General features: G+C 37.5%; 2 protein-coding genes across 3 annotated transcripts; one reads left to right on the forward strand and one right to left on the reverse strand.

The window, feature by feature from the left end:
• Nucleotides 1-1,538: 1,538 nt before the first annotated feature.
• On the forward strand, nt 1,539-20,485 carry slc19a2 (solute carrier family 19 member 2). Of its 2 annotated transcripts, none has more exons than XM_052129818.1 (6): nt 1,539-1,730; nt 2,153-2,719; nt 5,901-6,138; nt 6,510-6,702; nt 15,561-15,702; nt 20,321-20,485. In XM_052129818.1, exons 1-6 carry the CDS (start codon nt 1,557-1,559, stop codon nt 20,381-20,383), a joined length of 1,377 nt encoding a protein of 458 aa, XP_051985778.1. In that variant the 5' UTR covers nt 1,539-1,556; the 3' UTR covers nt 20,384-20,485. The 2 variants fall into 2 exon arrangements, with proteins under 2 accessions (XP_051985778.1, XP_051985777.1); XM_052129817.1 differs by lacking the exon at nt 20,321-20,485 and adding an exon at nt 15,813-17,744.
• ccdc80l1 (coiled-coil domain containing 80 like 1) lies at nt 19,574-26,429 on the reverse strand. The gene is given in 9 exon segments (XM_052129816.1): nt 19,574-19,869; nt 20,040-20,123; nt 20,692-20,795; nt 22,684-22,835; nt 23,093-23,229; nt 23,309-23,465; nt 24,741-25,003; nt 25,006-25,994; nt 25,996-26,429. Coding segments are annotated over 9 exon segments (2,616 nt in total).
• Between the last annotated feature and the right edge of the window lie 436 nt (nt 26,430-26,865).

Below are 26,865 nucleotides of genomic sequence, written 5' to 3' on the forward strand. Positions count from 1 at the left end.
TTTTAATTCTATCTTATCATTATTTGTCTTGTCATTATCTGTTTTGTGTATTAATGCTTTGGCAATATTGTATGTAAACACAGTCATACCAATAAAGTACTTTTAAATTGAAAATTGAAATTGAAGAAGAAGGGCAGCCAGAGCGAATTTTACGCTCTCGCCTCCTGTGGTCTGAACGTACGGTTAGGAAATCCAGGGGCGAATTAACTTCAGGGTTCGCCTAAAAATTGACATCAAAGCTGAACTGAGACCCTATGGTTACGCCAGAGAGCTTATACCGATATAACAACATCCACTTTTTTAACGTTGGAGAGAGCCAAAGTCTTTCTAGCAAGTCAGTCCACTGTCGGACATCTTTGGAACGCTCTCGGGAAGCTATTTCCAGTCATAGCAGTGCAGCTCCTATCTACTTGAATAGAGAAAGACCAAAATCTCAAAAACGGTTGGTCAAGATTACGATCAAAGAACATGTTTCAAATCAGCAATAAAATCTAAAGGTACTGGAATCATAAATTGTGATTCTTAACCTCATATTATGCTGAAAAATGCATTTTTCCCTGCTTTTTTTTTTTTTTTTTTTTTAATGAGAGCACAGAGACTTCTAGCAACATGAGCTGTCGCGACCATTGGCGATAGAGATCGTCGTGCGGAGCGAATTTAAACGTTATGCAAATGACGAACGACATTCGCGAGCGACTACCAATGAGAGTGAAGACAGAGGAGCTTACGTCATCCGTCTCCAGGAGTCGACTTTAAAAACCCTGTAAAAAAAATTAATAAAAAAGCTGGGATTTTGATAGATACAATTTTGAAGAATATAATTGTGTTATAATTTTTTTTAATACCCTGGTGACGACATGAGGTTGTAATTATTTATGTATTTACTTATTATTTTATGTTTTGCCTCCTTACATTATATTATTCTTTTTGTGTGTCAGTCCATGTTAAAATTAAGTCGATTGTAATTTGAATGCCATTTTGTTGTAATATTTTTGGTGTTTGCTTGATAAAAAATAAAACAGCACAACAAAAAAATATATATTGGAGTCGACATGAGTTCAGGCAAGATGGATAAGTTAGAAGATTCTGTGAGCGATTTCACTGTTCTATATCATTTGTCTGTAACCACAAAGTAGTTACGGCCTAAAACAATGATGCGTGGAAAACCGTGTCGGCATTCTGAGTGAGTTTGATTAAAATATTGCTAATGTTCGTTTTGTATAAAACAGCCATTTTAACGTTGCAAACTCCATAGGTCACTCCAAAAGGATTGTTTAGTTTAAAAAAAATTGAAGACAGGCGGTCAGTTCATTAAGTGATGAACTGAATTAAGAGCTCACTGAAAAGAGCTGGAATGCCCATCACTACCTCTTATATCCTCGCTAGTGTACCGCCCATAGAATGTTTATGGGACCTCTGCGCTATGCTAACTCTGTAGGCTCGGTCTTCAGACGGGCTCTGGTAAAGTCTGTGACACAATGGGGTGTTTGTCGTCACTTTTCCGCGCCGCTTGTCCTCTGACTCTCGTTTCGAAGCGTTCGAGCGAGAGTGGTTGCATGATACCAGAGTGCTGTTCGTATCGGGAAGGTCAAGCAGTTGTTATGTCTCAACCATGGCTTTATCCTACCATTTTACTCTGCATTTATGGATTTTTCTGCAGCCACAGACCACTGGAACCTTTTCTAACCCCATTTTTGATGGGACCTGATAAAAACCTGACGGAGACCGAGGTAACCAAGCTTCACATCACATGATTGTCGAGACCTAAAGTTTAGAATGTGATGATGTGAAAGGGGTACCTGAGCGTTAATTTGACACAACTACAGGAAGTAATGTTTTGATGTTGATCCATCCTCCTATATACTTCAATATTCTATATACTCCTTTATAAATATATTACATATGTAAGAGTAGTATAGTAGTGTTCAAATGCAACTTTACCACAGTCTCGATTGGAAATCTGCTACCTATTGTTGTCTAATCCTCCTAGAAATCTAATCTCTTAACGAATGTAAAGTCCTTAATCAGTTAAGCTACATCATATGTTTTTATTTTTATGAATTAAGCTTCAACATGAGTGTTTGTAGGTTGTTGGTGTGCCTATTGATGATTCTGAGCGTTCTGTTTCTAACTTATTTAACTCTAATCACAGGTTGTGAATGAGATCTACCCATTCTGGACATATTCCTACCTTGTCCTTTTGTTTCCTGTTTTCCTGGCCACCGATTACCTCTGCTACAAGCCTGTGCTCATTGTACAGGCAGCCAGCTTAATAGTGACTTATGCCTTGCTCGTAAAGGCCAAGACTGTGCCTGCCATGCAGTTGTTGGAGTTCTTTTTTGGCCTGGCCACGGCCACTGAAGTGGCCTACTATTCCTACATCTACAGTGTTGTGGAGCCTTCTCATTATCAGAGGGTGACTGGTTTGTGTCGAAGTGTTACATTATTGGGCTCTGCAATTGGCTCACTCACTGGACAGATTCTGGTGTCAGTAGCCCAGTTACCTCTGTTTTACCTGAGCGTCATCACACTGGTGTCCTCCTGCTTAGCTTTTGTTGCACCTTGGTTCCTACCCATGCCTGGTAAGAGCCTGTTCTTTCACAACAGTGAGGCCAATTCTCAGGATGAAGCAGCTCTGGAACCCATGAATTGCAGTCAGCTGGTTGAGAAGTCCAAGGATCAAGGATCCAAATCGCAAGCTCATGCAGATGAAAGAACGGTCAGTGGACTAGAGGTTTTTTTGTTTGTTATTGTAATAGTAAACAACCGACAAGCCAAAAAAGACCTTATGATCATATGAATTTTAAAATTATGACTAGACAGCCAACATTTGAAACAGCACTGATGAGAACAGCTTACTAAACTTCTACTAAAATGTATCATCGTGATTAAAAATCAAATGTATATTTATGTAAATGTTTCATAAATTATTATTTGAATTGATTTTTATTACAGATGTTTAAGATTTAGTTAAATGGGTTTTATGGTATTCTTTTTTAAATAACTATAGAATTTTTGTTATATATTTAAATTAAAGTTGTTGTTTTTTTAAATAAATGCAACATTGACCTAACTACAATAATGAGGAGCCACCCATGGTCTTACTTGTGGTTATGCCATTACAAACCATGCCACTGATATCATGTAAGAACTATGGTGAACATAAGATATAGAATAAAGGGCTCTGGACCCAAGTAGGTAGCTGCAGGCAGCAGATCTCCAAAAGAGGACATGGTTACTCAAAAAAGGGAGTTGTGCCAACTCCAAAAGGGGGCGTCACTTCCACGGTAATATGTTCTGTTATAATGATGTGTGATCTGAAACAAACTGATCTGGTTTGCCTTCAGAAAGTCCTAAAGAAAACTTCAATTCTTAAGAGCCTGATAATTGGAAACAATATCTGTTAAGGAGTAGGAAATAAACTTTTTAACTAGAAGCACAGTCCCAAATCAGTAAAGTGGTCTACTAATGTATTAAGTCAGAATATTATAAAAAGTTGTTTAATATTAATTAATTGCAATTATGTAATTAACCAACTTCGCATAAGTGAATTGCATTGCTTACAAGTCACTTTTTACTTACAAGTAAAATTTTAGGTTTACAAATGGCCAGAAAGAAACAAATTTGTCTAAACTTACTGAGAAATGAAGAAAACCCCATGCATTAATGTCTTGAAAGAAGAAAGCAAACTGGATCTAACCAGATCAGAAAGAGAAGAGGACAAGAGAGCAAGTACATCGGAGTCTCTAGTTTGAGAAACTGACCCCTCACAGGTCATAAAACTGGCAGCTTCAATGACCAATATATACTAGACTACACAGGGCTCGACAGTAACTCTTGTCCGGAACAAGTGGATTTTTGAAGGGGCAAGTGAAAGACAATTTTCCTTGCCTGACCGGACAAGCAGATGTCAATAACAAAAAATAACCAGCTATATTTGTGATAGTATAGGCCTGTGTCACTTAATAGAAAGTTAATATTCTTATTCTGGTGTTGAAAATAATCCAGAGCTCATAATTTTATAATTTGCTGATCTAGTAACAGCTGCACCCTGTTTGATTGACAGGTGGCGTATGTGTGTGTGCTGAACATGCTCACGTTAATGCACAACTGAACGGTCAAATACATTTAAAAATTCCATCAAAATGCCAGTCTTGGTGAAGTTGTCATTGTAAACACAAAGAGTGATGTCTAAAGTGAATTTAAACAGTGGAGAAAAAAGTGGATTTGTATTAAAATGTTGGACTTATTAGTATAAATGTAAGCTAATAGACCTGCTGCCGTCTAGTGTAGTGTGTCATTATAATAATCAAACAACCATAACAAGAAAACGAGAAAACCTTCACTGCTCTTGACTGGGTAATTATAGTAGCTTTAAAAAAGTATTAATGTATTATAATCATACAGTGAAGACCAGTAGTGTTGTGTTGCATTTCATTCGGAATGTTTACTTGAATACTTAAACTGCTGTTAAAAACTTATGTAGTTTTTAACTTATATAGTTGTTATAAAAGCAATACATTTTCTTAATTTGTATTTTTGTTCTATTATTTGTAATCTTTCTATTCATTGCTCTTTTTTTTATTGTTATTTTATTATTGACTGTTTACTAGTCTTGAATAATTACTGAAGAACTTGAAACCATTCTTCCCTAACATATTAGTTAGTGTTATTTCTATATATTTGTTTTGGTTTTTAAGTCGATATTTAGAATCGTCAAATTTCACTACTGACATTTTGGTATCGTGTTAATGTATAGCCTTTATTGTAGATGGTAGATCTTGCTGCAATAACATGATGATAAAGTAGATCTCATTCCAATAGAAGTGTGAGCGCACCTGCTGTAATGCATCTATTTTTTGACTACAAATTCTTCAGACATATATAATAAGTTATGTTCTCTGGTTTGTGTGCAGCTTGTGTGATCTGTTGTCACTATCACTGTGGCGGACCTGTTTTTAGATAAACAAAATTAGTTTTTTCCCGCAAGGGGGCTGAGTGATCTGTTGCTTTCGTGCCCTTTCCTGAACGCACTTGGATCAACAGTCGGTCAACAGTTTCACAAAATAATGCATTCGATTTCGGTTTGTTTCTCACCAAACCTTAATGTATGCTTTCGTATCAATCATGAGTCTCATGGAATAATTTATTAGATTTCAGAATTATACTTTTGCATGCTTTTGAAGCTTTAAGAGATAGTAACCATAAACTGCCATTGTATGACATCACTGAGCACAAAAAAATTCACAATTCCTCCTTTTGTGTTAAGAAAAAGTAAAGAAAGTAATATGGAGTTATAACAACACAGGGGTGAGTAAATAAGGATTTAATTGTAATTTCTGGGTGAACTAATACTTTGAGGTCCATGAAAAGAGCTAAGAGCGATTACATTTTTGGCAAGTGAAATACAATAAAACTTCACCTAAATAGCTTAATAAACTGACTGCTAGAATGCATAAAGTATAATTGCTGCAAATGACACATTCTTGGGTTTATATTAATATTGTCTTCTTAAAAAACAGAAAGTATCTGAAGAATACAATGTAGAATACAATTTAAATAGAAATAGTCTTTGTAAAATTGTTACAAATTCTTAATGCAATTAAAACATCCTTTGTTTACAAACAAGATCATTTTCTTTTAAAAACATAAACTGACATGGTGATTCCAAACTTTTTAATGGTAGTGTGTGTACCATAGAAAAGATGGATAACTGTTTAAAAAAAAATTACTGAATAAAAAATGGAATTAATTAATTTGATCTACTTCCTCCTATACTGATCTACTCGGACAGGTTGCTGATTGTTGGTCACCGATATATTATGCATCTCTGTACAGATAACAGCCTGTCTGACTTGGTTTGACTTGTTTGTGATTTGTGTTATATGTGTGATTTTCAGACTCTGAAGGATAGGACTAGCCATAGTGGATTTCTGGAAGTGTTCAAAATGCTCTGGACAGACTTCTTGCAATGTTACTCCTCTTCTACCCTCCTGGCGTGGTCAGTGTGGTGGGCTTTGTCCACCTGTGGCTACTTCCAGGTGGTTAATTACGCTCAGGCACTTTGGGAAAAGATCTTGCCCTCCAATGATTTTGAGATCTACAATGGTTACGTGGAGACCATTTCTACATTGCTTGGTATGGACATGCTATCTTTTCACAATTTCTTCTATTCTATCCCATTCTTAAATTTTGGTTTATCTCTGTTGTAAGCATTTTTATTGAAAGAATCACTATTCTTCTGAAGTTGTACAATTGTAATGATCATGTTGTGGTTTAATCATAGTTATTATTCACTATCACACAATTTTCACAGTCCATTAATTGAATGTAAAATTTACATAAAAAAATATAAAATTCAATAGTTGAATATAAAAGCAGACACACAACTGTATTAACTGTTTCAGTGTTGTGAGTAATCAGTATGTTAGACTGACAAAATGAAGTGATTTGATTAACATTCAACTGGCTTTGCCAAAAGTAAATGGTTCATTCTGTTTTTCCCCCAGGTGCCTTTGCAGCATTTGTGGTAAGCTTTGCGAAAGTGCCCTGGGAGGTGTGGGGAGAACTTGCTCTCTGCAGTTTCTCTGTGGTAATCGCAGTGTGTGTATACCTAATGGACACCATCAGAAATATCTGGGTGTGCTACACCTCCTACGTGGTTTTCAGAGCATCCTACATGCTGCTTATCACCATAGCAACGTAAGTAAAGCTCAGTCATTCTGTGTCCACTCGGGCTGTCAAAAGGGCTGAGAAACCCAATTACAATTTTTCACTTAAATATGACCAAAATTCCAATTATATTCGAATTGTATCGACATTGTCTCCCAAGTCCACGAGGATCCAAAGATTAATTTTATTGTATTATATTTGTTATAGCAAAGAACACATCAAACAAAATGCATTCCATTTTAAACTATGGAGGCAGCAGCCTCATAAAATTATAAAGTCAAATAATTTTTAGTCCATTAGAAAATCAAGAAGGAAAAAAAGGGTTATTAGTAGTAGTAGTAAGGGTAGTTCTGTGTTAACATTATGCCACCATACTCAAACTTAAAGGAATATTCCAGGTTCAATACAAGTTAAGCTCAATCGACAGCATTTGTGGCATAATATTTATTACTACAAAAATACACTTTGACTTGCCCCTCGTTTTCTAAAAATAAAAATAAAGCAAAAATCTTAATTACAGTGAGGCACTTACAACGTACGTGAATGGAGCAAATCTGTAAACATTAAAATTCTCACTGTTTTAAAAGTATTGCCACAAGACAAAAACAATATCCGTATGTAAAGCTTGTCTTTAAGGAGGGAAGGAGGACACTGGGAACAGGGCTTCCAAAACAGAGGTAAGGCTTTAATTGACACACAGCAGTGCTCACAGCTTCACAAATAACCAAACTCTCCATAACACAGTAAACACAAAGTTCTCTAACTTCAGGGAACACACCAACACTGGACTGATGTGTCACACACTCTCCCGAGGCTCTGTGGCTGCTGCCTTTTTATGCCGCTTTCCCCAGGCTTACTGAAATTAGACACAGGTGTTTGACACAATCTAGCTCAGGTGTAAGCGCCCTTATCGCTTTCTCTCCCGGACGGGCGCTTGACCACGCCCCTGCTGCCACACCGTATTAACATGATTTTAGTGTGATAAATTGCAATTAAATTAGATATATGTCTCCGGACTGTGATGAAGAATATTCCTTCCATCTGAGCGATTCAAGCTTTAAGTGCCACCTGTTTTCTCCAGGGGGCAGTAACGAAACTTCAGCTGTTTGGGCAACGTGGTTATACAGAGAACAAACCATACTCATCGACAGCAGACAAAACAAGATGAGAACACGGTCTTGCGTTCAAACACAGCTTGATTGAGCGCAAATACGAACATAGGGATCTCAAGACGTGTTTTTCTAAGCTTCAAACTATGTTTAACTTGACATGGTGACCTAAAAATGCAAACAAGATGCTCCATAAGTGTCTGACGCAGGTGTGCATTGATGCATCCTTAGAAAAGCCTCGGTTGACGAATTCAATTGCAAAATGGATTGTGAACTGTAGGCTAATGATAGGCAGATGACATAAGTTATATAATATGGAAATAAAATATTGCATACTAAAGCCAATTTTTGAATTGTGTTTTTGGTAACGCTTTAGTATAAGGTTCTATTCGATAATATTAGTTAATGCAAGGATGTAGATTTGGTGGGGGGGGTGTACTTGTTTTGATTATTTTGATTATTTTTATTATTTATCCCCCTGGAATCTACGTCCCTGAGTTAATGCATTAGGTACCATGTACAAACAGTTTACAATATATTGTTATAGCAAATGTTTATATAAGCGATCAATTGCGATAATCGGCATATCTTTTAATGAATTCACTTACATTTTTTACTACTTGAAAATGTAATGATGACAAACGCTAAAATTACTGTATAAATTATGATTTAAACTACTTTACAGCTCAAATAATACATACATTTTAACAGAAGAATTGATGTTAGTGCTTTTATAAAATTATAAATTTACAATTGTGACTTTAAACCCTCCACAAATTGGCCCCATGCACTTCCATTTTAAGTGTCTCACTATAATCTAAATTTTTTGCTTTTTCTAAAGAAAAGGAGGGATGAGTGAAAATAATTTTTGTGGTTATCAACATTTAAGCCCAACGTATTCTTCGCATACAGGGCACGTGACGAAAATCTTTTCATAAGCAGAGTGAATGCGCACATGAATGTGCGCAGCCTGATTTTTCTAACCATGCGTCTTTGAATGGTGGATGTGCATGTGCCTGGAATTATTTGCACTAATTAGTGGTCCACAAGATGTAAAAACTCATTTGAGCTGTTGCTGTCACAAAGAAGCTCTAGAAGATGATTTAATCGCCGGTAAATCAGGAGATGAAGGTCTAAACAAAAACAGCATTGTATGCGCATGACAAGAACGCATCAAGGAAGGTTAGGAGTGTTGTGGCAAAAAATTATCAACCAACCATTATCACTGCGTAAGAGACACTCTGACTCAAACAGTCTTTTAAAATAAATGTATTCTTGCAAGAAGACCCAGTCATTACACAGCAACCCGTCTGTGTCATGAGAGAGTGTTTTTTTATCAGGCAGGGCTGCCTTTCTTATACATTCCAACATAAATGTCCCAATGTCTTCTCCCTTTCCAGATCAGAAGACCAGATGGCATTCCTGTGCAATGAGTCTTGACCACTAAGCATCAAAATTTCTACAACAATTCCCCGCTTTTTATCATTCAGATTATGATCAGATAAATGATCACTCTCTTAAACATTTGTGAAATACAATTTGAAAAATAAAAAAAGCTTAGGCTGTTTTTTTTGTGGGGGTAGTCCCCTCAAGTATTAGCAAGCAAGTAAAGACTTTATCTGAAGCTGGGCTGAATGAGTAAACACTGTTACTCCACGTCTGACATAAAATCAGACCCTCAGTCACCTCCGTATAAACAAGGAATAGTGTACAGATTAAGTAGGAAAAACACATCCATTTAACATTTTTGGTTATGTCAGCAGGCTATAAAAATACAAAGAATAAAAGTAGAATAAAATCCCTCATTTTAAACCCTCTCCTTGTACGCCATCTCGTAACACGGATGACAGCTGCTTATAACCCTCTTTACATATCAAGACATTCTCAGAAAGAAAAGACATACCTCATTTTAACACATTTCACAGTAGCTCTCGCTACTTGTATCATCATATTTGTTTTCATCATCCTCTGGATATACTGTAATTTTTTTTACATTTGAACAGACACCCCTGCTTCTACCAGTCTCTGTACTGAGCTGGAAACACACGTTATGATGCATGGTAAACGTAACAATATTAACAGTCCTACCACCGCAATTGGTAACAATTGGTGTACTTTCAATATGTTCTGGCTCCTGTATGGCTTTTCTCATGTGTTCAATTACATTCGTGATGTTGTCACTGTAATCTGGAATATTGAAACAACAAGACATTCCCAACATTTTGCAAACTCCCCCTTTCTCTGCAGTTAACATATCAAGAACCAACCTGTTTTGAATGACCACATCTCTTAACTGTTTCATTTCATCATTTATCATTGTCAAAGCATTTTCTGTGCTATTAGCTATTGCTAATATTGTCCATGCTAGCCCATTTATCTTATTAATTGTTACTGTTGTACCCACCCCTAAGAACAATGACCACCCCACATTGCTGCATAGTGCTTTGGTAAAACCCCAGGTAAAATTTCAACATTTATTTTTTCCCTTCCCACCCCAGGTGCCATGTGGCAAATACACAGATGTACCCACATTCATCAAAGCTTGATAACAACACCCTCTCCATTTCTTATGTCATCCGATGAAATGCCCTGTTGCCACACACCCACACTTCTGCAGGTGAAGTTTCATGTGGCTTGCTGAATGGGCATGTGAAGTTGACTTCTTTGTCGTTGATGACGGCTGTACAATTGTCCGCTGATCTGTTCTTCACGTTGATTCTGACCCTACAGTCAGACATCCTGCTTTAATTCTTTTCAGTTCGTACCTTTTCACGATGATTACTGCTTGTGACCACACGATGGGGTCCAATCTGCACACAGGCCATGTTATTCTCTGTGGTTGGCCTTGCTCTTCCACTGATAGTGGTACTTGGTGTTCAGACTTGATCTCGGCGTTTATTGACATTCACTCGGTACAATCTCTTCCTTTTGCTGATTCTCCTGCGATGTGGGCAGAACTTTCCTGCAATGGTTGGCATGAACCCACATAGCTCTCTCTCTGCGACCTTCACTGGCGTGTGAGTTGTTAGTAGCACTTGGAATGGTGCCAGCCAACTTTTGGCCTTCCAGCTCTTTCTCCTCAGGTCACGAATCACAACAAAATCGCCAGGCCTGATCTTATGCAGCTTTTCACCTGAACACAAACATTGGACAACAGAGAAGACATTTCTTTGCAATAATTCAACATGTCATTCTCACACAGATCTGTTGATGGCAGCCCTTGTCTAACCCTTTCTATTCCCATGAATGGTGGTCTACCAAAGAGTATTTCAAATGGACTTAAATTTGTTTTGACTCTTTTTCTCATTCTGGTGTACATCAACACAATTGGGAGTGCTTTAACCCATGTGAGGCCAGTTTCCCACAGCACTTAGCCAATTTTTCTTGATTGTTTGATTCTCCCTCTCAATAACTGCAGTGTGTTCTCATGTCAATTTCCAAAAACCGACCCACCTGCTTTATTGCTTCATTGACAAAGTGTGTCCCATTGTCCGAGCTGATTTTCCTTGGAATTCCCCATCTCGGAACAATCTCGGTTAAAAGAGCCTTCGCTACTGCTGCCGAGTCTTGTTTCGAGGTTGGGAAGGCCTCAACCCATTTGGACCACATGTCAACCATCACCAGGCAGTATTTCTGTTTCCCACAAGGGGTTAACTCGATGAAATCCATCATCAAATACTCAAAAGGCCCCCCTGATGGTGGTTGAGATACTATAGGTGTTTTTATCCCTCTTGCCACATTATGTGTGTTACAAATAACACATGTTTTGCAAAAAACTTCAGCAAACCACAATTCTTTCATTTGCGCAACCATCCCCTCTATAGATACATGGTCTAACACATGTATCAACTTTCCATAATGAGGAAAGAAGTGTTTGGGTAAACAAAGCATGCCATCACAGCTCATCCACACATTCTCCTTAGAGTTTACAGCAAGCTGCCTTCCATCAGGTTTTCTCCTTGCCTGTGGAAAAAGTTTGCATGCTCTGTAAACAAGAACAAATGTCGAGGTTATTGTCAGATATCAAAGCACACGTAGTCTCTTTTGTCTCCATCGCTGCCATGGCCTTCGCTGCTGCGTCTGCTCGTGCGTTTCCTGTTGATACTGAAGTGTTATCATTAGTATGCGCTGTGCATTTGCAAATCGCGACCTTGTCTGGTAAAAGAATGGCCTCCAAAAGCTCCGACACAAGAGATGCATTTAATATTGGACGACCATCTGACTTCAAAAATTTTCTGTGCTTCCATAAAGCACCAAAATCGTGTGTTACCCCAAAGGCATAACGCGAATCTGTGTAAATTGTCACACATTTGTCTGCCATGAGTTTACATGCTTCTGTTAAAGCAACCAGTTCAGCTGCCTGAGCTGAATAATTTGATGGCAGTTTGCCAGATGTCACGACCTCAAATTCAGTGGTTATCGCGTAACCAACCTTTATTCTTTCCTGTTTGTGGATCTTTGGAAGCCGACCCATCCACAAAGAGGATATTGTCACAATTGTCTAGTGGCGTGTCTAATAGATCTGGATGCGGTGTGCACACCTGTTGAAGCGCTGACAGACAACAGTGAGGTCCCTCGCCATCCTCCTCTGTCAGGAGAAGTGTGGCAGGGATTCACAGTTGTGCATCTTTTAACAGTTATGTTTGGCATGTCCAATAAAATTGAGTGGTACCACAGCCATCGGGCTGTAGATAAATGTGACGTTCTCTGCTCTTGCAAAATCATGGAGACTGCGTGTGGAACCATCAAATTTAAATCAGAATACCCCACAAATTCCCTGGATGCCAGTACTGCCAGTTCAGCAGCCACCACAGCCCTCAGATAGTGTGGTAGCCCTGCTGCTACTGCATATGGTTGAAAAATATGCCACAGGTTGCTGTCTGTCTGTCTCCATGAGTCTGCAAAAGAACAGAAGTTGGGAAAACCCATTTTTCTCATTAACCATCTGAACAAACGATTTCTTTACATCTGGCAGGCCCAAAGTGGGAGCCAGAGCCGTTTGCAAATGCCTCTTTGGCTTCGCTTGTCCAAACAAGCTTGTCACATGACCTCAGCCCTTTCCCTGTCATCAGGGCTCACAAAGGCTGTTCAAGAATGTCATAATTAGGAAACAATAAGCATACATTCCTAAAAATTACAATAAATGTTTTTTTGTAATTGGTTTTGGCACATCTTTTATGGCCTGTACCCGTTTGTCACAGATGGATTTACTGTTTGGTCTGATGACATGTCCCAGAAACTTTTATTTCCTGTTTCACAAACTGCAATTTCGAAAGGCTGACTTTGTGTCCCTCCTGTTCTAAGTGCTTCAAGAGAGACACAGAGTCCGTCACACACGTAGCTTCATCACATGCACAGATTAACAAATCATCATCCTTTCCAGATCAGAAGACTAGATGGCATTCCTGTGCAATGACTGAGTCTTGACCACTAAGCATCAAAATTTCTACAACAGGAGATACCTGCATTTGTATAACTCGAGTTTGAAGGACCATTAAACCCACATATTTATGGGTTTAAACTCCTGAAGAGAAATAGTCTACGAGAGACTATTTAGCACAAGAGAAACTGAACATGTGGATCTCAAAAAGTGCTATTCGACATTGGATTTCTTCAACTTGACAGAGTGTTTTAAAATGCACAGCTTAGGGGCAGTTCAGACCGATTGCGTTCTTGCACTAAAAAAAGCTAGACACAGAGCAACACATATAACATGATGTGGGAATCTTGAGACACGCTTTCAAAACTTGCCTCTTTACCTTTTACACCATCTAAAAATGCTGCACTTCTGCGTGTGATTCAGTAAAAACAGCTGGATGCAGCGCAACGGTCAAAGAAGTCCATCTAGTGCATTTGCATATACAGTGAGGAAAATAAGTATTTGAACACCCTGCTGTTTTGCAAGTTCTCCCACTTCGAAATCATGGAGGGGTCTGAAATTGTCATCGTAGGTGCATGTCCACTGTGAGAGACATAATCTAAAAAAATAAATCCAGAAATCACAATGTATGATTTTTTAACTATTTATTTGTATGATACAGCTGCAAATAAGTATTTGAACACCTGAGAAAATCAATGTTAATATTTGGTACAGTAGCCTTTGTTTGCAATTACAGAGGTCAAACGTTTCCTGTAGTTTTTCACCAGGTTTGCACACACTGCAGGAGGGATTTTGGCCCACTCCTCCACACAGATCTTCTCTAGATCAATAAGGTTTCTGGGCTGTCGCTGAGAAACACGGAGTTTGAGCTCTCTCCAAAGATTCTCTACTGGGTTTAGGTCTGGAGACTGGCTAGGCCACGCCAGAACCTTGATATGCTTCTTACAGAGCCACTCCTTGGTTATCCTGGCTGTGTGCTTCGGTCATTGTCATGTTGGAAGACCCAGCCTCGACCGATCTTCAATGCTCTAACTGAGGGAAGGAGGTTGTTCCCCAAAATCTCGCAATACATGGCCCCGGTCATCCTCTCCTTAATACAGTGCAGTCAGCCCTGTCCCATGTGCAGAAAAACACCCCCAAAGCATGATGCTACCACCCCCATGCTTCACAGTAGGGATGGTGTTCTTGGGATGGTACTCATCATTCTTCTTCCTCCAAACACGGTTAGTGGAATTATGACCAAAAAGTTCTATTTTGGTCTCATCTGACCACATGACTTTCTCCCAGGACTCCTCTGGATCATCCAAATGGTCATTGGCAAACTTAAGACGGGCCTTGACATGTGCTGGTTTAAGCAGGGGAACCTTCCGTGCCATGCATGATTTCAAACCATGACGTCTTAGTGTATTACCAACAGTAACCTTGGAAACGGTGGTCCCAGCTCTTTTCAGGTCATTGACCAGCTCCTCCCGTGTAGTTCTGGGCTGATTTCTCACCCTTCTTAGGATCATTGAGACCCCACGAGGTGAGATCTTGCATGGAGCCCCAGTCCGAGGGAGATTGACAGTCATGTTTAGCTTCTTCCATTTTCTAATGATTGCTCCAACAGTGGACCTTTTTTCACCAAGCTGCTTGGCAATTTCCCGTAGCCCTTTCCAGCCTTGTGGAGGTGTACAATTTTGTCTCTAGTGTCTTTGGACAGCTCTTTGGTCTTGGCCATGTTAGTAGTTGGATTCTTACTGATTGTATGGGGTGGACAGGTGTCTTTATGCAGCTAACGACCTCAAACAGGTGCATCTAATTTAGGATAATAAATGGAGTGGAGGTGAACATTTTAAAGGCAGACTAACAGGTCTTTGAGGGTCAGAATTCTAGCTGATAGACAGGTGTTCAAATAATTATTTGCAGCTGTATCATACAAATAAATAGTTAAAAAAATCATACATTGTGATTTCTGGATTTTTTTTTTTTAGATTATGTCTCTCACAGTGGACATGCACCTACGATGACAATTTCAGACCCCTCCATGATTTCCAAGTGGGAGAACTTGCAAAATAGCAGGGTGTTCAAATACTTATTTTCCTCACTGTATGGGAAAAGAGTACATGAAACCGATTCTGTGTGAACGGTTCCTTGTGTCATGAGATGCTGATAGGGGGAGTTAAACACAAGGGCCAACAAGCCCCTCTAGTCATAATCAGTGCTTGGCACACATCTAAAATTTGAATACACTGTTTTTGCATTTCAAATGGCCTTTTTTATTTTTATTGAATTTTAATGTAACAGACTTCAGTGTCCACCTATTTTCATTTTGAGATCTGTTTGAAATCTACTTTAGAAAACACTGTAAATTGGTATTGGGAAAGGATATGCTCATTTATCTTCACTTTATGTTGCAGGTTTCAGATTGCTGCTAATCTAAGCATGAAACGATATGCTTTGGTGTTTGGAGTGAACACTTTCATTGCACTTTTACTGCAGACTCTGCTTACTCTAATTGTTGTAGACTCTGCTGGGCTGGGCTTGGACATTTTCCTACAGGTAAAGAACACCATGAACACAAATGAGTGTATAATCTTATTGTGGATTGCTTATGTGAACTGTTAATATGTTTATTATTATTTCAATTTTGTTTCTTTTCACTTCTACAGTTTCTGATCTATGCTAGTTACTTTGCTGCAGTAGCAGGTATTTTCTTCATTGCGGGGCTGTGTAAACTGATCAAAAGCAGGCGGTCTAGTGAACTGGCTGACCGTGGACAGAATAAATCAATAAAAGTCTCGACAGAGGAAGATGCTACAGTCTCTAAAGATATCCAAGACATTCCAAAGGCTTGAATCACCTCAAATCAGCATTCCCATGCATTTAAGCACAAGATCATGGAATAATGCGTGAATTAATAGGTCAAAAATAATAATTGCATTTAAGAAAAGTAGCATTTCCAAATCAGTCACACTTGATTGATCCTGCTTTTAAATGTTATATCTTTAGAAGCTGATGTGAATTATTCTAATGATTGAATTCTCAATTATACACTGTAAGTGGCTATTTTGGGTCACAGATTGTCTCTAAATCATTTAATGCTCAAAGGAACAAATTGCTTTTACTTAAATGACATAATTATGATGCCTTACTTTATGGTTGTTACTTGAAACTAAGAAACTCACTGGTGCCAAATGTAAAAAATGTGTAGTATTTATGACAATCGGAAGGAAACTTTCAGAGAGAAGGCAATCCTCGGTTTAAACTTAAACTGGAAAATGCACATTTTTTTTTCTTTACCTTCAGGTTATAGATACAAAATTAAAGTGACTACAGAGTACGAGAGTGCTATGCTTCTTCACTATCAGTAATGATCATTTTACTTGCAAGAATTGGGCCACTACTAGCTGGACTGTTTTGCTATTACAATGAAAACACTGTCAGACAAACATGTAATGATGGTTACATCAGAGTGCTGCAATAATGTGGAAGATCTGATACCTTACAACAAAGAAATATGGTTTATTGGCTCCATCAGTAAAGAATTTGACAACACTCTTCCCAAAACATCTGTGAAATATAAGAATTGTAAAGAATTATTTTATTGACCAGTTATTATACTGTTAAGCATTAATAACTGAAGTGCAACAAGTTCATTGGAAGAATGTGCACTTTATAAATTTGTACATCTTGTTCTGGTGCAATAATAGGATCAATCAAATCTTTGGCTTTGCTCTAGCTTTAAACATACATGTTACATTGGATAGCCTTGGTTTAAATGAATAGTTCACCCAAAAAAATCTTATTTGCTCACCATCATGCCATCCCAGATGTGTATGACTTTGAAAGTGGAGAACAAGGACTTCAATATTGACCTGTTTCTCACCCACATTTATCATATTACTTCAGAAGTCATGGATTAAACCACTTGAGTCTTGTGGATTACCTTTGTTTCTATTATGTGATTTGTGGAGCTTCAAAGTTCTGGCCACAATTCACTTACATTGTATGGACCTGCAGAGCAGAGATATTCTTAAAACATCGTTATTTGTGTTCTGCAGAAGAACGAAAGGCACATATATGGGATGGCATGAGGGTAAGTGATGAGAGAATTTATTTTGGCTTGAACTATCCCTTTAAGCTGGGATGCAGGAGAGAGTTTAAACAGAGTTCAACAAAATTACACACATCATCTTTAAGTTACAGTGTAATATCAATTTTATTAGTCAGTAATGATTTCTTGCATATTCAACCTTTGATTTATGGATTTTACAGCAATAACACCATTTCCTTGTTAGACTTCAGAAATTAATTCATCCTGCAAGCAGTATAACAAAATGTGCCTATTATTATGTTATTAATCTCTGGCAACATTTCAATGTTGTTGTAAAGAATTGTAGGAAGTCAAGACCAAAACAGGTGTGTGTGTGTGCGCGCGTGGAGAAAGTCAGAATGTTTCATGCAAAGGTATTTATTTGTTGTTAGGTACTGTGCTCTGTTGATACTAAAGCAGAACGGAATAAGTTATGATTGTGCTGTGTTGCTCTATTTCACAAGTGTTGTAGAGTTTTTTTTTTTTGTAGGAGAGAAGTGTATAGAACCTGAACACTTAATTTAATAAATATGTTTTTATTAAAATAAAACTTAAAATGTTACAATTATGTGACTATTCTTTACTATATATTGAAAGATATACTGATAACTCAATAAGGTTCCATTCGTTAACATTAATGCTTTAGTGAACTAACAATTAATAATATATTTATTACAGCATTTCTTAATCTTTGTTGATTCTAGTTAATAGAAATACAATTGTTAATTCATGTTAGTTCGTAGTGCATTAACTAATTGTAACAGTTAAAGGATGGGCAAGGAGGAGGCAAGAACCGGCTTTTCAATATAAATAATAGTTTTAATGATAAACTTAAAAGAAGACATAAACACACACACGTGATGGACATGTCCGCTAACGATCTGTCTCTCCCGCACGACACCCTGCAGTCGACCTATATACCTCGGAGGCTTGATTAACCTAATACGGGACCGGGTGCGCGTAGGATCACGACCCGGCCCTGCCCTCCGCCCTGCCACACTAATAATGTTAACATATTAGTTAATAAACTTTTGCTTTTTAATCAAGATTAATAAATGCGGTAACGCTTTACAATAAGGCTCCATTTGTTAACATTAGTAAACATTAACAATAAACAATACTTTTAGAGCATTTATTAATTAAAATCATAAGTTTTATGTTAACATTAGTTAATGCAGAATGAACAACATTTTTTTTTTTACTAACATTAACAGATTAATACATTTTGTGTATATATATATATATATATATATATATATATATATATATATATATATATATATATATATATATATATATTCTTCATTGTTGGTTCATTATATATAATGCATTAAATTATTCAATTAATGACTCATTTGACAGCATTTGTGGCATAATGTTACATTTCAGATAAGTACTATTTTGATTTGTCCCTTAAAAAAAAAAAATCACAAGTTATTATAAGGCTACAATTAAACAATAAAATACATGTTTTAAAAATTATAGCCAATTTTATATCCAAAATTGCCGTACTTTGTAATCCAGTATTGGATACACAGATTAGGTTAGTAAGCGATTTTATCACACTAATCTCATTTAAACATGTCTAATGTGGCTATATACTTTTGAAACTATGCATTTAAGCATTTATGGACTGGCCCCATTCACATCCATTACAAGTGCCTTACTGTAACCGCTTTTAATTATCTTTTTATATATATATATATATATATATATATATATATATATATATATATATATATATATATATATACGAAAGGCAAGTCAAAATAAATTCTGCCGAAATCAACATTACACCACAAATGTTGTTCATTGAGCTTGGTTTGTATTAAACCTGAAATATTCTCTTAAATCTACTTGACATTCTCTTATTGCAAGACTTCAGTATTTCTGGCAGGGGGCAGTAGTGAAATTCCATACAAAACCAAATTAAGATATAAGAACCCCCAGAATACAAAATGCTTAAATGAGATACAAAATATGTAGTTTAAATTGTAGTTTTTCTCAAACTAATTTGTTGATGATAATTTTTTTTTTACCAAAACACTTTTTGTTTATTAGTGAGTAGCAATTTATAAATGTCTTGCTGACCCCCCTCCATTTAAACATGCAAATTCATCGAAGTATATATAAAAAATATTTTACTATTAACATCATCAACAGCAAGCTGGAATCTGCTTGCACGTGTAAATATCAACTACTACAACATAATCAATTCAAAATGAGAGGTGTTCACAGGGCTTTTGAGTGAGAAATTTCTGACCTTTGAACCCATTATGGCTCACACTTTTCTCTGCAGGGAGTGCACAGGCTCAAAGACATGCTTTCATACTATTCTTAGTAACCGTATCCACGATAGCTCTCATGGTAACCATCATGGTGACCGTAGTCATCATCTTGGCAACGCATGCCAAGAGACAGCTGGATGGCAATCTCCTGCCTGCGGAGCTGCATGGAGTCGATCAGCTCGTAAATGATCGACATGGACCACATAGGGGAGGGGTACCAGGATTTCACATTGCCATCCTTCCCAACAAGCAGCATGGAGAAATACTCTGGGCTAATTTGAAAGTAGTTTCTGATGTTCTGCACCAGTGAAGCAGACAGGTCCTCACGGTCCACTGATGCACTTCCTGCAATGCAAACCACAGTTGAATAATAAAACACCTCTATATCTGTTTCCTTGAAGTACATACTTTTAATTCCAGTGATCTAAGCAATAAAGGAAGTCCACTACATTATGAATGAACCATAAAAGTGACAAGAGTTTTCGTTTCAATGCAAAGCAAGATGCCAAGCATACCATTTATGGGATAGAGCTCCAGGACTCCACTTATGTCATCCAGGGTTTTCCCAATAAGCTTCGGTACAGATATGTGGCGCAGTGCTGTGAATTTGAAAAACACTTGTTAATTTAGCTGCAGCTTGCAAAGAGGAATAAACATATAATCCACAAAAGATGACTCAGCCCTGTTTTATAAATAGGAATTGAGTTTTATTTTTTTGCTGTTTTTTTTTTGTTTTATGAGACATGCATGGGATTTGCATTAAAGATATCCATTGTTGTTTTTTGTTCTAAAACAGGCCTTCTTTTATAAGGGCATCAATCAAGCTGTCATGTCCCAGAGAGGAAGTTGTCTCGGTTGAATCGTTATGCAAGACCCACAGGTACTCCTGGACTGTAAAGAATGCAGAGAAAGAGTCTAAAGAATGTTCCTACCTCCAAAATAGCCAACAAAAGAGTTTTAAATGGATTTCGTCATCCCATTTTATTGGTGCCATCCTTCAGAGGCATTTGTGATTGAGAGTTCTTTTGTACAGATGAGAACTGCTTTCAATTAAAATAAAAGCGCTTAGTAACATTACTAGTAAATTTCAGAGTGAAGTGCAATGTGAATTCACTGACTTGGAAGATGCTTTGATTTATGTTTCAAACGTTTACAAGATGACCTCACCAAGGTTGCAGGCTTGGCTTTTAATGGCGTAGAGTTGTTGTTGATAGGCCCATTCTTCATCATTAGGGGTGGATATTATTAACAGTCTCCGTCTCCAACGGAATCTTAAAAGACATTGAATGAGAATGCATTAGGTTTGGGAACTGACATCCGGTTCTTAGGCCACGTCCACGCTAATACGTTTTCATTTGAAAATGCATTAATTTTGCGACATTACACTGGAATGGCACTAAAAACAGAGACTCTCCAAAAAACTCCATAACCGAATATTTTGGAAAACAATGTTAATAGGAAACTGAAAATTTAGTTTTTAAAGTTTAGTGTGGAGGTGGCCTTATTTTCAGTTTTTTTTTTCTTTAAGGCTCCATTTGTTAACATTAGTAAACATTAACAATAAACAATACTTTTAGAGCATTTATTAATTAAAATCATAAGTTTTATGTTAACATTAGTTAATGCAGAATGAACAACATTTTTTTTTTACTAACATAAACAGATTAATACATTTTGTATATATATATATATATATATATATATATATATATATATATATATATATATATATATATATAAGATTCTTGAAAAGCATTTTCCCCATGTGGGTGGAAAACAGTAATAAAATATTCAATATTTCCTGCATGTCTATTCAGTGGCAACACAACACAATCCACAGCATGAAACATACAACTAGTGTAGCCTGATTCCTGAACGAATGACTCTTATGAGCCAATTTTCTGAATCTACAGTGAAAAATATACCGCAAGAACAGTATAGCCAGATTCCTGAACTAATGACTCATTTAAGCCATTTTTTTTTTTTATTATTATTATTTTAATCTTCAATGCAAAAAATACAATGCTACCTCATGGACAAATTACTCCTATGAAATGGTTCTTTTGAATCTGCAGCATAAAAAATAAAGCATGACTAGGATAGCCCGATTCCTGAATGAATGACTTATATGAGCCATTTCTTTTGAATCTACAGGGCAAAATATACAGTGTGACCAGTGTAGCCAGACTCCTGAAAGAATGACTGATATGAGCCAGTTCTTTTTAATCTACAGCATGACCTGTGTAGCCATATTCCCGAATGAATGACTCATATGAGCTTGTTCTTTTGGATCTACAACGCAAAACTTACAATGCTACCTCCCGAATTAATGACTCATATAAGCAGGTTGTTTTGAATCTACAGTGCGATATCTACAGCATGACCAGTGTTGCCAGATTCCCGAAAGAATGACTCATATGAGCCGAATCTTTTGAATCTTAAGTACAACCAGTGTCTACAGATTTCCGAAATAATTACATATTTGAGCCGGTTCGTTTTCATATGAGTTGGTTCTTTAAAATCTATGAAAATTGTTTTAGCTAAAAACTGAAAAGAAATCCTGAATGAATGACTTAAATGAGCTGGTTCTTTTAAATCTATAGCGCAAAATATACTGTGCTATACTGTGTGTACAATGCTATCTCCCAAATGAATTAATCCTATAAGTCAGTTATTTTGAAACAACAGTGCAATATATACAGTCTGAATAGTGTAGTCAGATTCACAAACGAATGACTCATATGAGTCGGTTTGAATCAACAACGCAAAACATTCAATGCTACCTCCCAAATGAATGACTCCTATGAACCGGATCTTTTGAATCTACAGCGCAATACAGCATGATTAATGTAGTCAGATTCTCGAAGGAATGGCTCATATGAGCTGGATTGAATCTACAACGCAAAACATTCAATGCTACCTCCCAAATGAATGACTTCTATGAACCAGATCTTTTGAATCTACAGCGCAATACAGCGTGATTAATGTAGTCAGATTCTCGAAGGAATGACTCATATGAGCCAGTTTAAATCTACAACACAAAACTTTGAATGCTACCTCCCAATTGAATGACTCATATAAATCGGTGCTTTTGAATTACAAGTCTTTAATTTCACAATTCTCTAAAGAATTCATCATCATTTGGTAAGACTTTCACACCTAGAGAGGAAGTTCTCTAGAGATCTTGATTTGTCTTCTTTCTTGCACATAACCCCAAGTTTCCTCTGCTGCTCCACCTCTTTAATGCGAGTTGACAGCGTGTCAGTGTAGTCAAACACAGGTTTCATGATGATCGGGACTTCATATCGTTGCTGTGGAAACAGGGAATGCACAAATAAATGTGATAAAATAAGGATAAATTAATACAAGAACTAAAAACGAGAACATCACTGAAACACTATTTATATGCTTAAGAAATATCACTTTGAATAAATTTAAATATGAATGAAAGAGAAACGTTTATATTCCATGTCAGTTCTACATATAAATCATTACAGATGATCTCATCTAAATTCGCATCATGCAAGAATCTATAGTATCCCTCTGATGGAGGTGTATTAACACACACCTTGACTTTCATGTCAAAGTCTGTCATCACCATGTAGAACACATTGTACATCATCCCAAGCTCCTTCCGAAACGCTGTGATGAGATCATGGTTGATAAGATCAATGTCTGGCACACCACGCAAGGGTTTGTCCTGTTCTGTAACAGAAAAAACATCTAAATAAGGGCAGCTTGACAGGACAAACATGCAAAAAAAAAGACTGTAAGCAGCACTGACCTGTCTGGTAGTGATCAATCTTCATGGTACTGTTTGTGAGGGGCCCAAAAATGGTGATGATGGAAATTTTGCGCAGGGCTATGTCACAAACTTGCTCCAGGTATTCATCCCTCTGTTCACTGTACATATAATTCTGCTCATCTGGAGCAGTGATTACCTGCAGACAAACAATTAAGCACCAAATCTTTTTAAGACATCATCTCAGTGCTTGTATGAACCAAAATGCCTCTTAACACTCTGGAACAAAATGTATTTTGCAGATTATCAAAAAACGTGAAACCTGATTGTACACCTAGGGTAGTGTTCGGTGTAATCTAATTATGAAGTAATTAGCTACTGTTAAATAAAGTAACTAAATCAAAATTAGCTAAAGTACACTGCCTGGACAAAAATAAGTTGCATACTCTAATATTTAGTTGGACCGCCTTTGGCTTTGATTATGGTGCACATTCGTCGTGGCATTGTTTCGACTTTCGACAACCTTATGCTTCACAACATTTATTCTGTACAGAGTTGGATTAATTATTGGCCAAGATTTTGTATTGATGACAGGCGAGTTAAACTTCGTAAAGTCTTCTCCAGCACATCACAAAGACATTCAATGGGGTTAAGGTAAGGACTCTGTGGTGGCCAATTCATGTGAGAAAATGATTCCTCATGCTCCCTGAACTACTCTTTCACAGTTTCAGCCCAATTAATCTTGGCATTGTCATCCTGGAATATGCCCAGGGAAGAAACAATCCATTGATGGGATGACCTGGTTATTTAGTACATTCAGCTTACTTACTGTATAATGTTGCTGAGCCTAGACCTGACCAATTTAATTGCGTTGGACTGTTCTTAACCCAATTCCAGTGATTTCAGCAATCTCCTTAGTTGTTTTTTGCTTGATGCAAGCCAATAATTTGCCCATCCTGAAACACAGTAAAAAAATGTCCACGGCAGCGGGATCCAACATGGTTGTTTAAGAAATTAGAAGCTACACACTGCATCAGTTAGGGTTAAAAGATTTGTTCCCAGCTCAAACATATTAATCACTGCAATAATAATCCAATCAAAGCTGTAAAGTATCTGCTTATTTAAATCTAAACAGCAAATGTATTTTTTGGCCAGGCAGTGTAATTGTGACTAATTAGGCTACTTTTTTTCAGAAAGGCCAAAACATAGTGAAACTTTTTTTTTTTCTCAAACAAAAACACATTAGTGTGGACGTGGCCTTAGAAGGTAACTAAGAAAATAGTAAAGTAAATATTAATTTGATTATATTTTCAAAAAAGTAATTTCAGAAATGTAATTTGTAGTGGATTGCTTTTTTGAGTAACCTACCTAACACTAAACTAGCGCTGTTTATATCTAGTTTTATCTCTATAAATGTTTTGTTTTTTGTATGTGCATCACAATATGTGGTAAACAACAGGTACAATACATATACTATGAGCCGTCGCCTTCTCTCAAAATAACTCAAAAAGGTTTCTAGAAATTTCTTTGGATAGATTGACTGGCCCAAAATAGCACATTCTTCGTAAACATTTGACGTTCGTCCAGTGTTTTTATTTTGAAGACTGAAATTTGTGTCATTAGTAACTTTTGGGCCTTTTTTCCCTGAAGGGGGCTTTTCAGGCCTATCTGTCTTCTTCCTCCTGTCAGCATTGTCAACTTTGGTTTTCCTCTTTTGGGGTGTCATAAAGTCTTTCACTGTTTATTAGCAATGGGTCTCTGCATGTCATATTCTCTTATGTGCTGACTAAGCTTTTCACTCAATCCATTTTTTACCACAGAGGGTTTGTCCTTGGGCTTCTCTCTGTATTTTTGTGTTGGTGAAGTTGTAGAAATCTTTTCTGCGTGGTTAATGTATTTTTCTTTGTATTGAATGTAAACGTCTGAGGTAACAGAGGGATGAGTTACTGTGTTTAAGGGATTCCTTTGTTGGTTTTGTGATGAGGGCTGGTAGACCCGCTCAGAGGTGTTTGGTACAGCTGTGTTCCAGTGTATTATTGTCTGTGGATCAATTTGCTCCACTGTGGTGGGTACAATTGTGGTAATGGCAGTTGTGGTTGAGGGAGAGGTGGCAGTAGTGGGTGTTGTTGTTTTTATGGAAGTTGAAGTAGGAGGTTTTGTGGTTGTACGTTTTTTTGTTGTAGTTATTGTAGTGGGTCTGATGGCAGTTGCTATTTGTTCCTGATCTGTCTGGGTGGGCTGAGGGATTGGTCTTACCCCATTTTGTCTCCCTATATTTTGTGCCATGTCAACCTGGGGCTGCGAAACAACTGCATTAGAGCCAAAAGACTGCATCACCTGGCCCTCAATTCCAGCAGTCTTGCACTTCTGCACGAAGCCCTTTTGCCTTGCCTTCTCCAGCCTATGCATAGGTGTACGGTCTATCACTTCATAAATCGCCTCCAGCTGCACAGGGTATGGGTATCTTTCCTCTACCTGTAGGGTTTTCCGTAGCAGCACCATCCCAAACTTGCCCTCCTCCAGTTTCAGGAAGCTCATCAGTCTGGGCACCAAGGCTGAATCAAGTGGCTCCTCCACCACAGAGCCCTGACTGCTAACACGTCTCACCTTTCCTCCAATCTCCACCTTTTCATGGAACATTACGATCTGCAGCATGTGTTTCTCCGCCATCTCACAGTACACCTCCGGCTTAAGCAAGTTCATCATTAACCTGTAATAGCCATCAGTTATTTGGGGTTGAAATGACCAGCACACGATTTTTACCAGCAAAACCAGCAAGAATGTTGATGGAGCTGGTGCTATTGGAGACAGCCAATGCTGTAGATTGAGATTTCTGTCGAACTGGATTAGGCGCTTGAGCAGAGACGGTGTCAGTTAGACTAGGCTTCCTGTGTGGGAACAGTCTTTGCCCTTTCAGTACCCTCTTCGTTGGGGCTTGTGAGGAGTCCATGTTCTGATCATTCTGAATCTTCTCGAGTATATATGTGTTCCCTGAGCTGGCAGACCTTGCTAATCTGCCATTTCTGTAAATTTTGAGAAAAGTGTTTGACTGTAATTGTGCATTTCCTTCATCTGTTCCTGTGTAGTGTGATCCAATGGACGTCTTTGATGCTTGATTCCATGTTAGAACCAGCAACATTATCTGTAACTGTAGATGTTTCATTTCAGTAATACTGAAGAAATAGCATAGGAGGGAATGTTGTTAGGGTAGTTTGATCCAATCGCAACGAGCTTGAGAAAAGCAACAGCAATACACGATAGCGTGTTATATTTGTAGCCTAATAGAACACAAGCACATTTCATTATACAGTATAGGTGCACATAAAGAAAACTACTTGTAGATTAATTCAATTCCTACTCGTTTTCTTAGGAAAAAACCCAATAATAATAAAAATCATAACCCAAAGCCAAATAGTTTGAGGAATTCATGTGTGGAATCCAATATTCCAAATTTATTGCTTCATCATAATATTCAGTTACGTCCAGAACTTTCCGAAAAATACACGCATAATTCCTAAAGCTGTAAAGTTATTGTTTCTTTGCTGTATCCTTTACACGACGTTGTTGAAAGACTCTTTTGGAACCTCACGAGATCATCG

This window comes from Xyrauchen texanus, chromosome 7 (assembly GCF_025860055.1).
Source record: "Xyrauchen texanus isolate HMW12.3.18 chromosome 7, RBS_HiC_50CHRs, whole genome shotgun sequence".
Lineage (NCBI taxonomy): Eukaryota > Metazoa > Chordata > Actinopteri > Cypriniformes > Catostomidae > Xyrauchen > Xyrauchen texanus.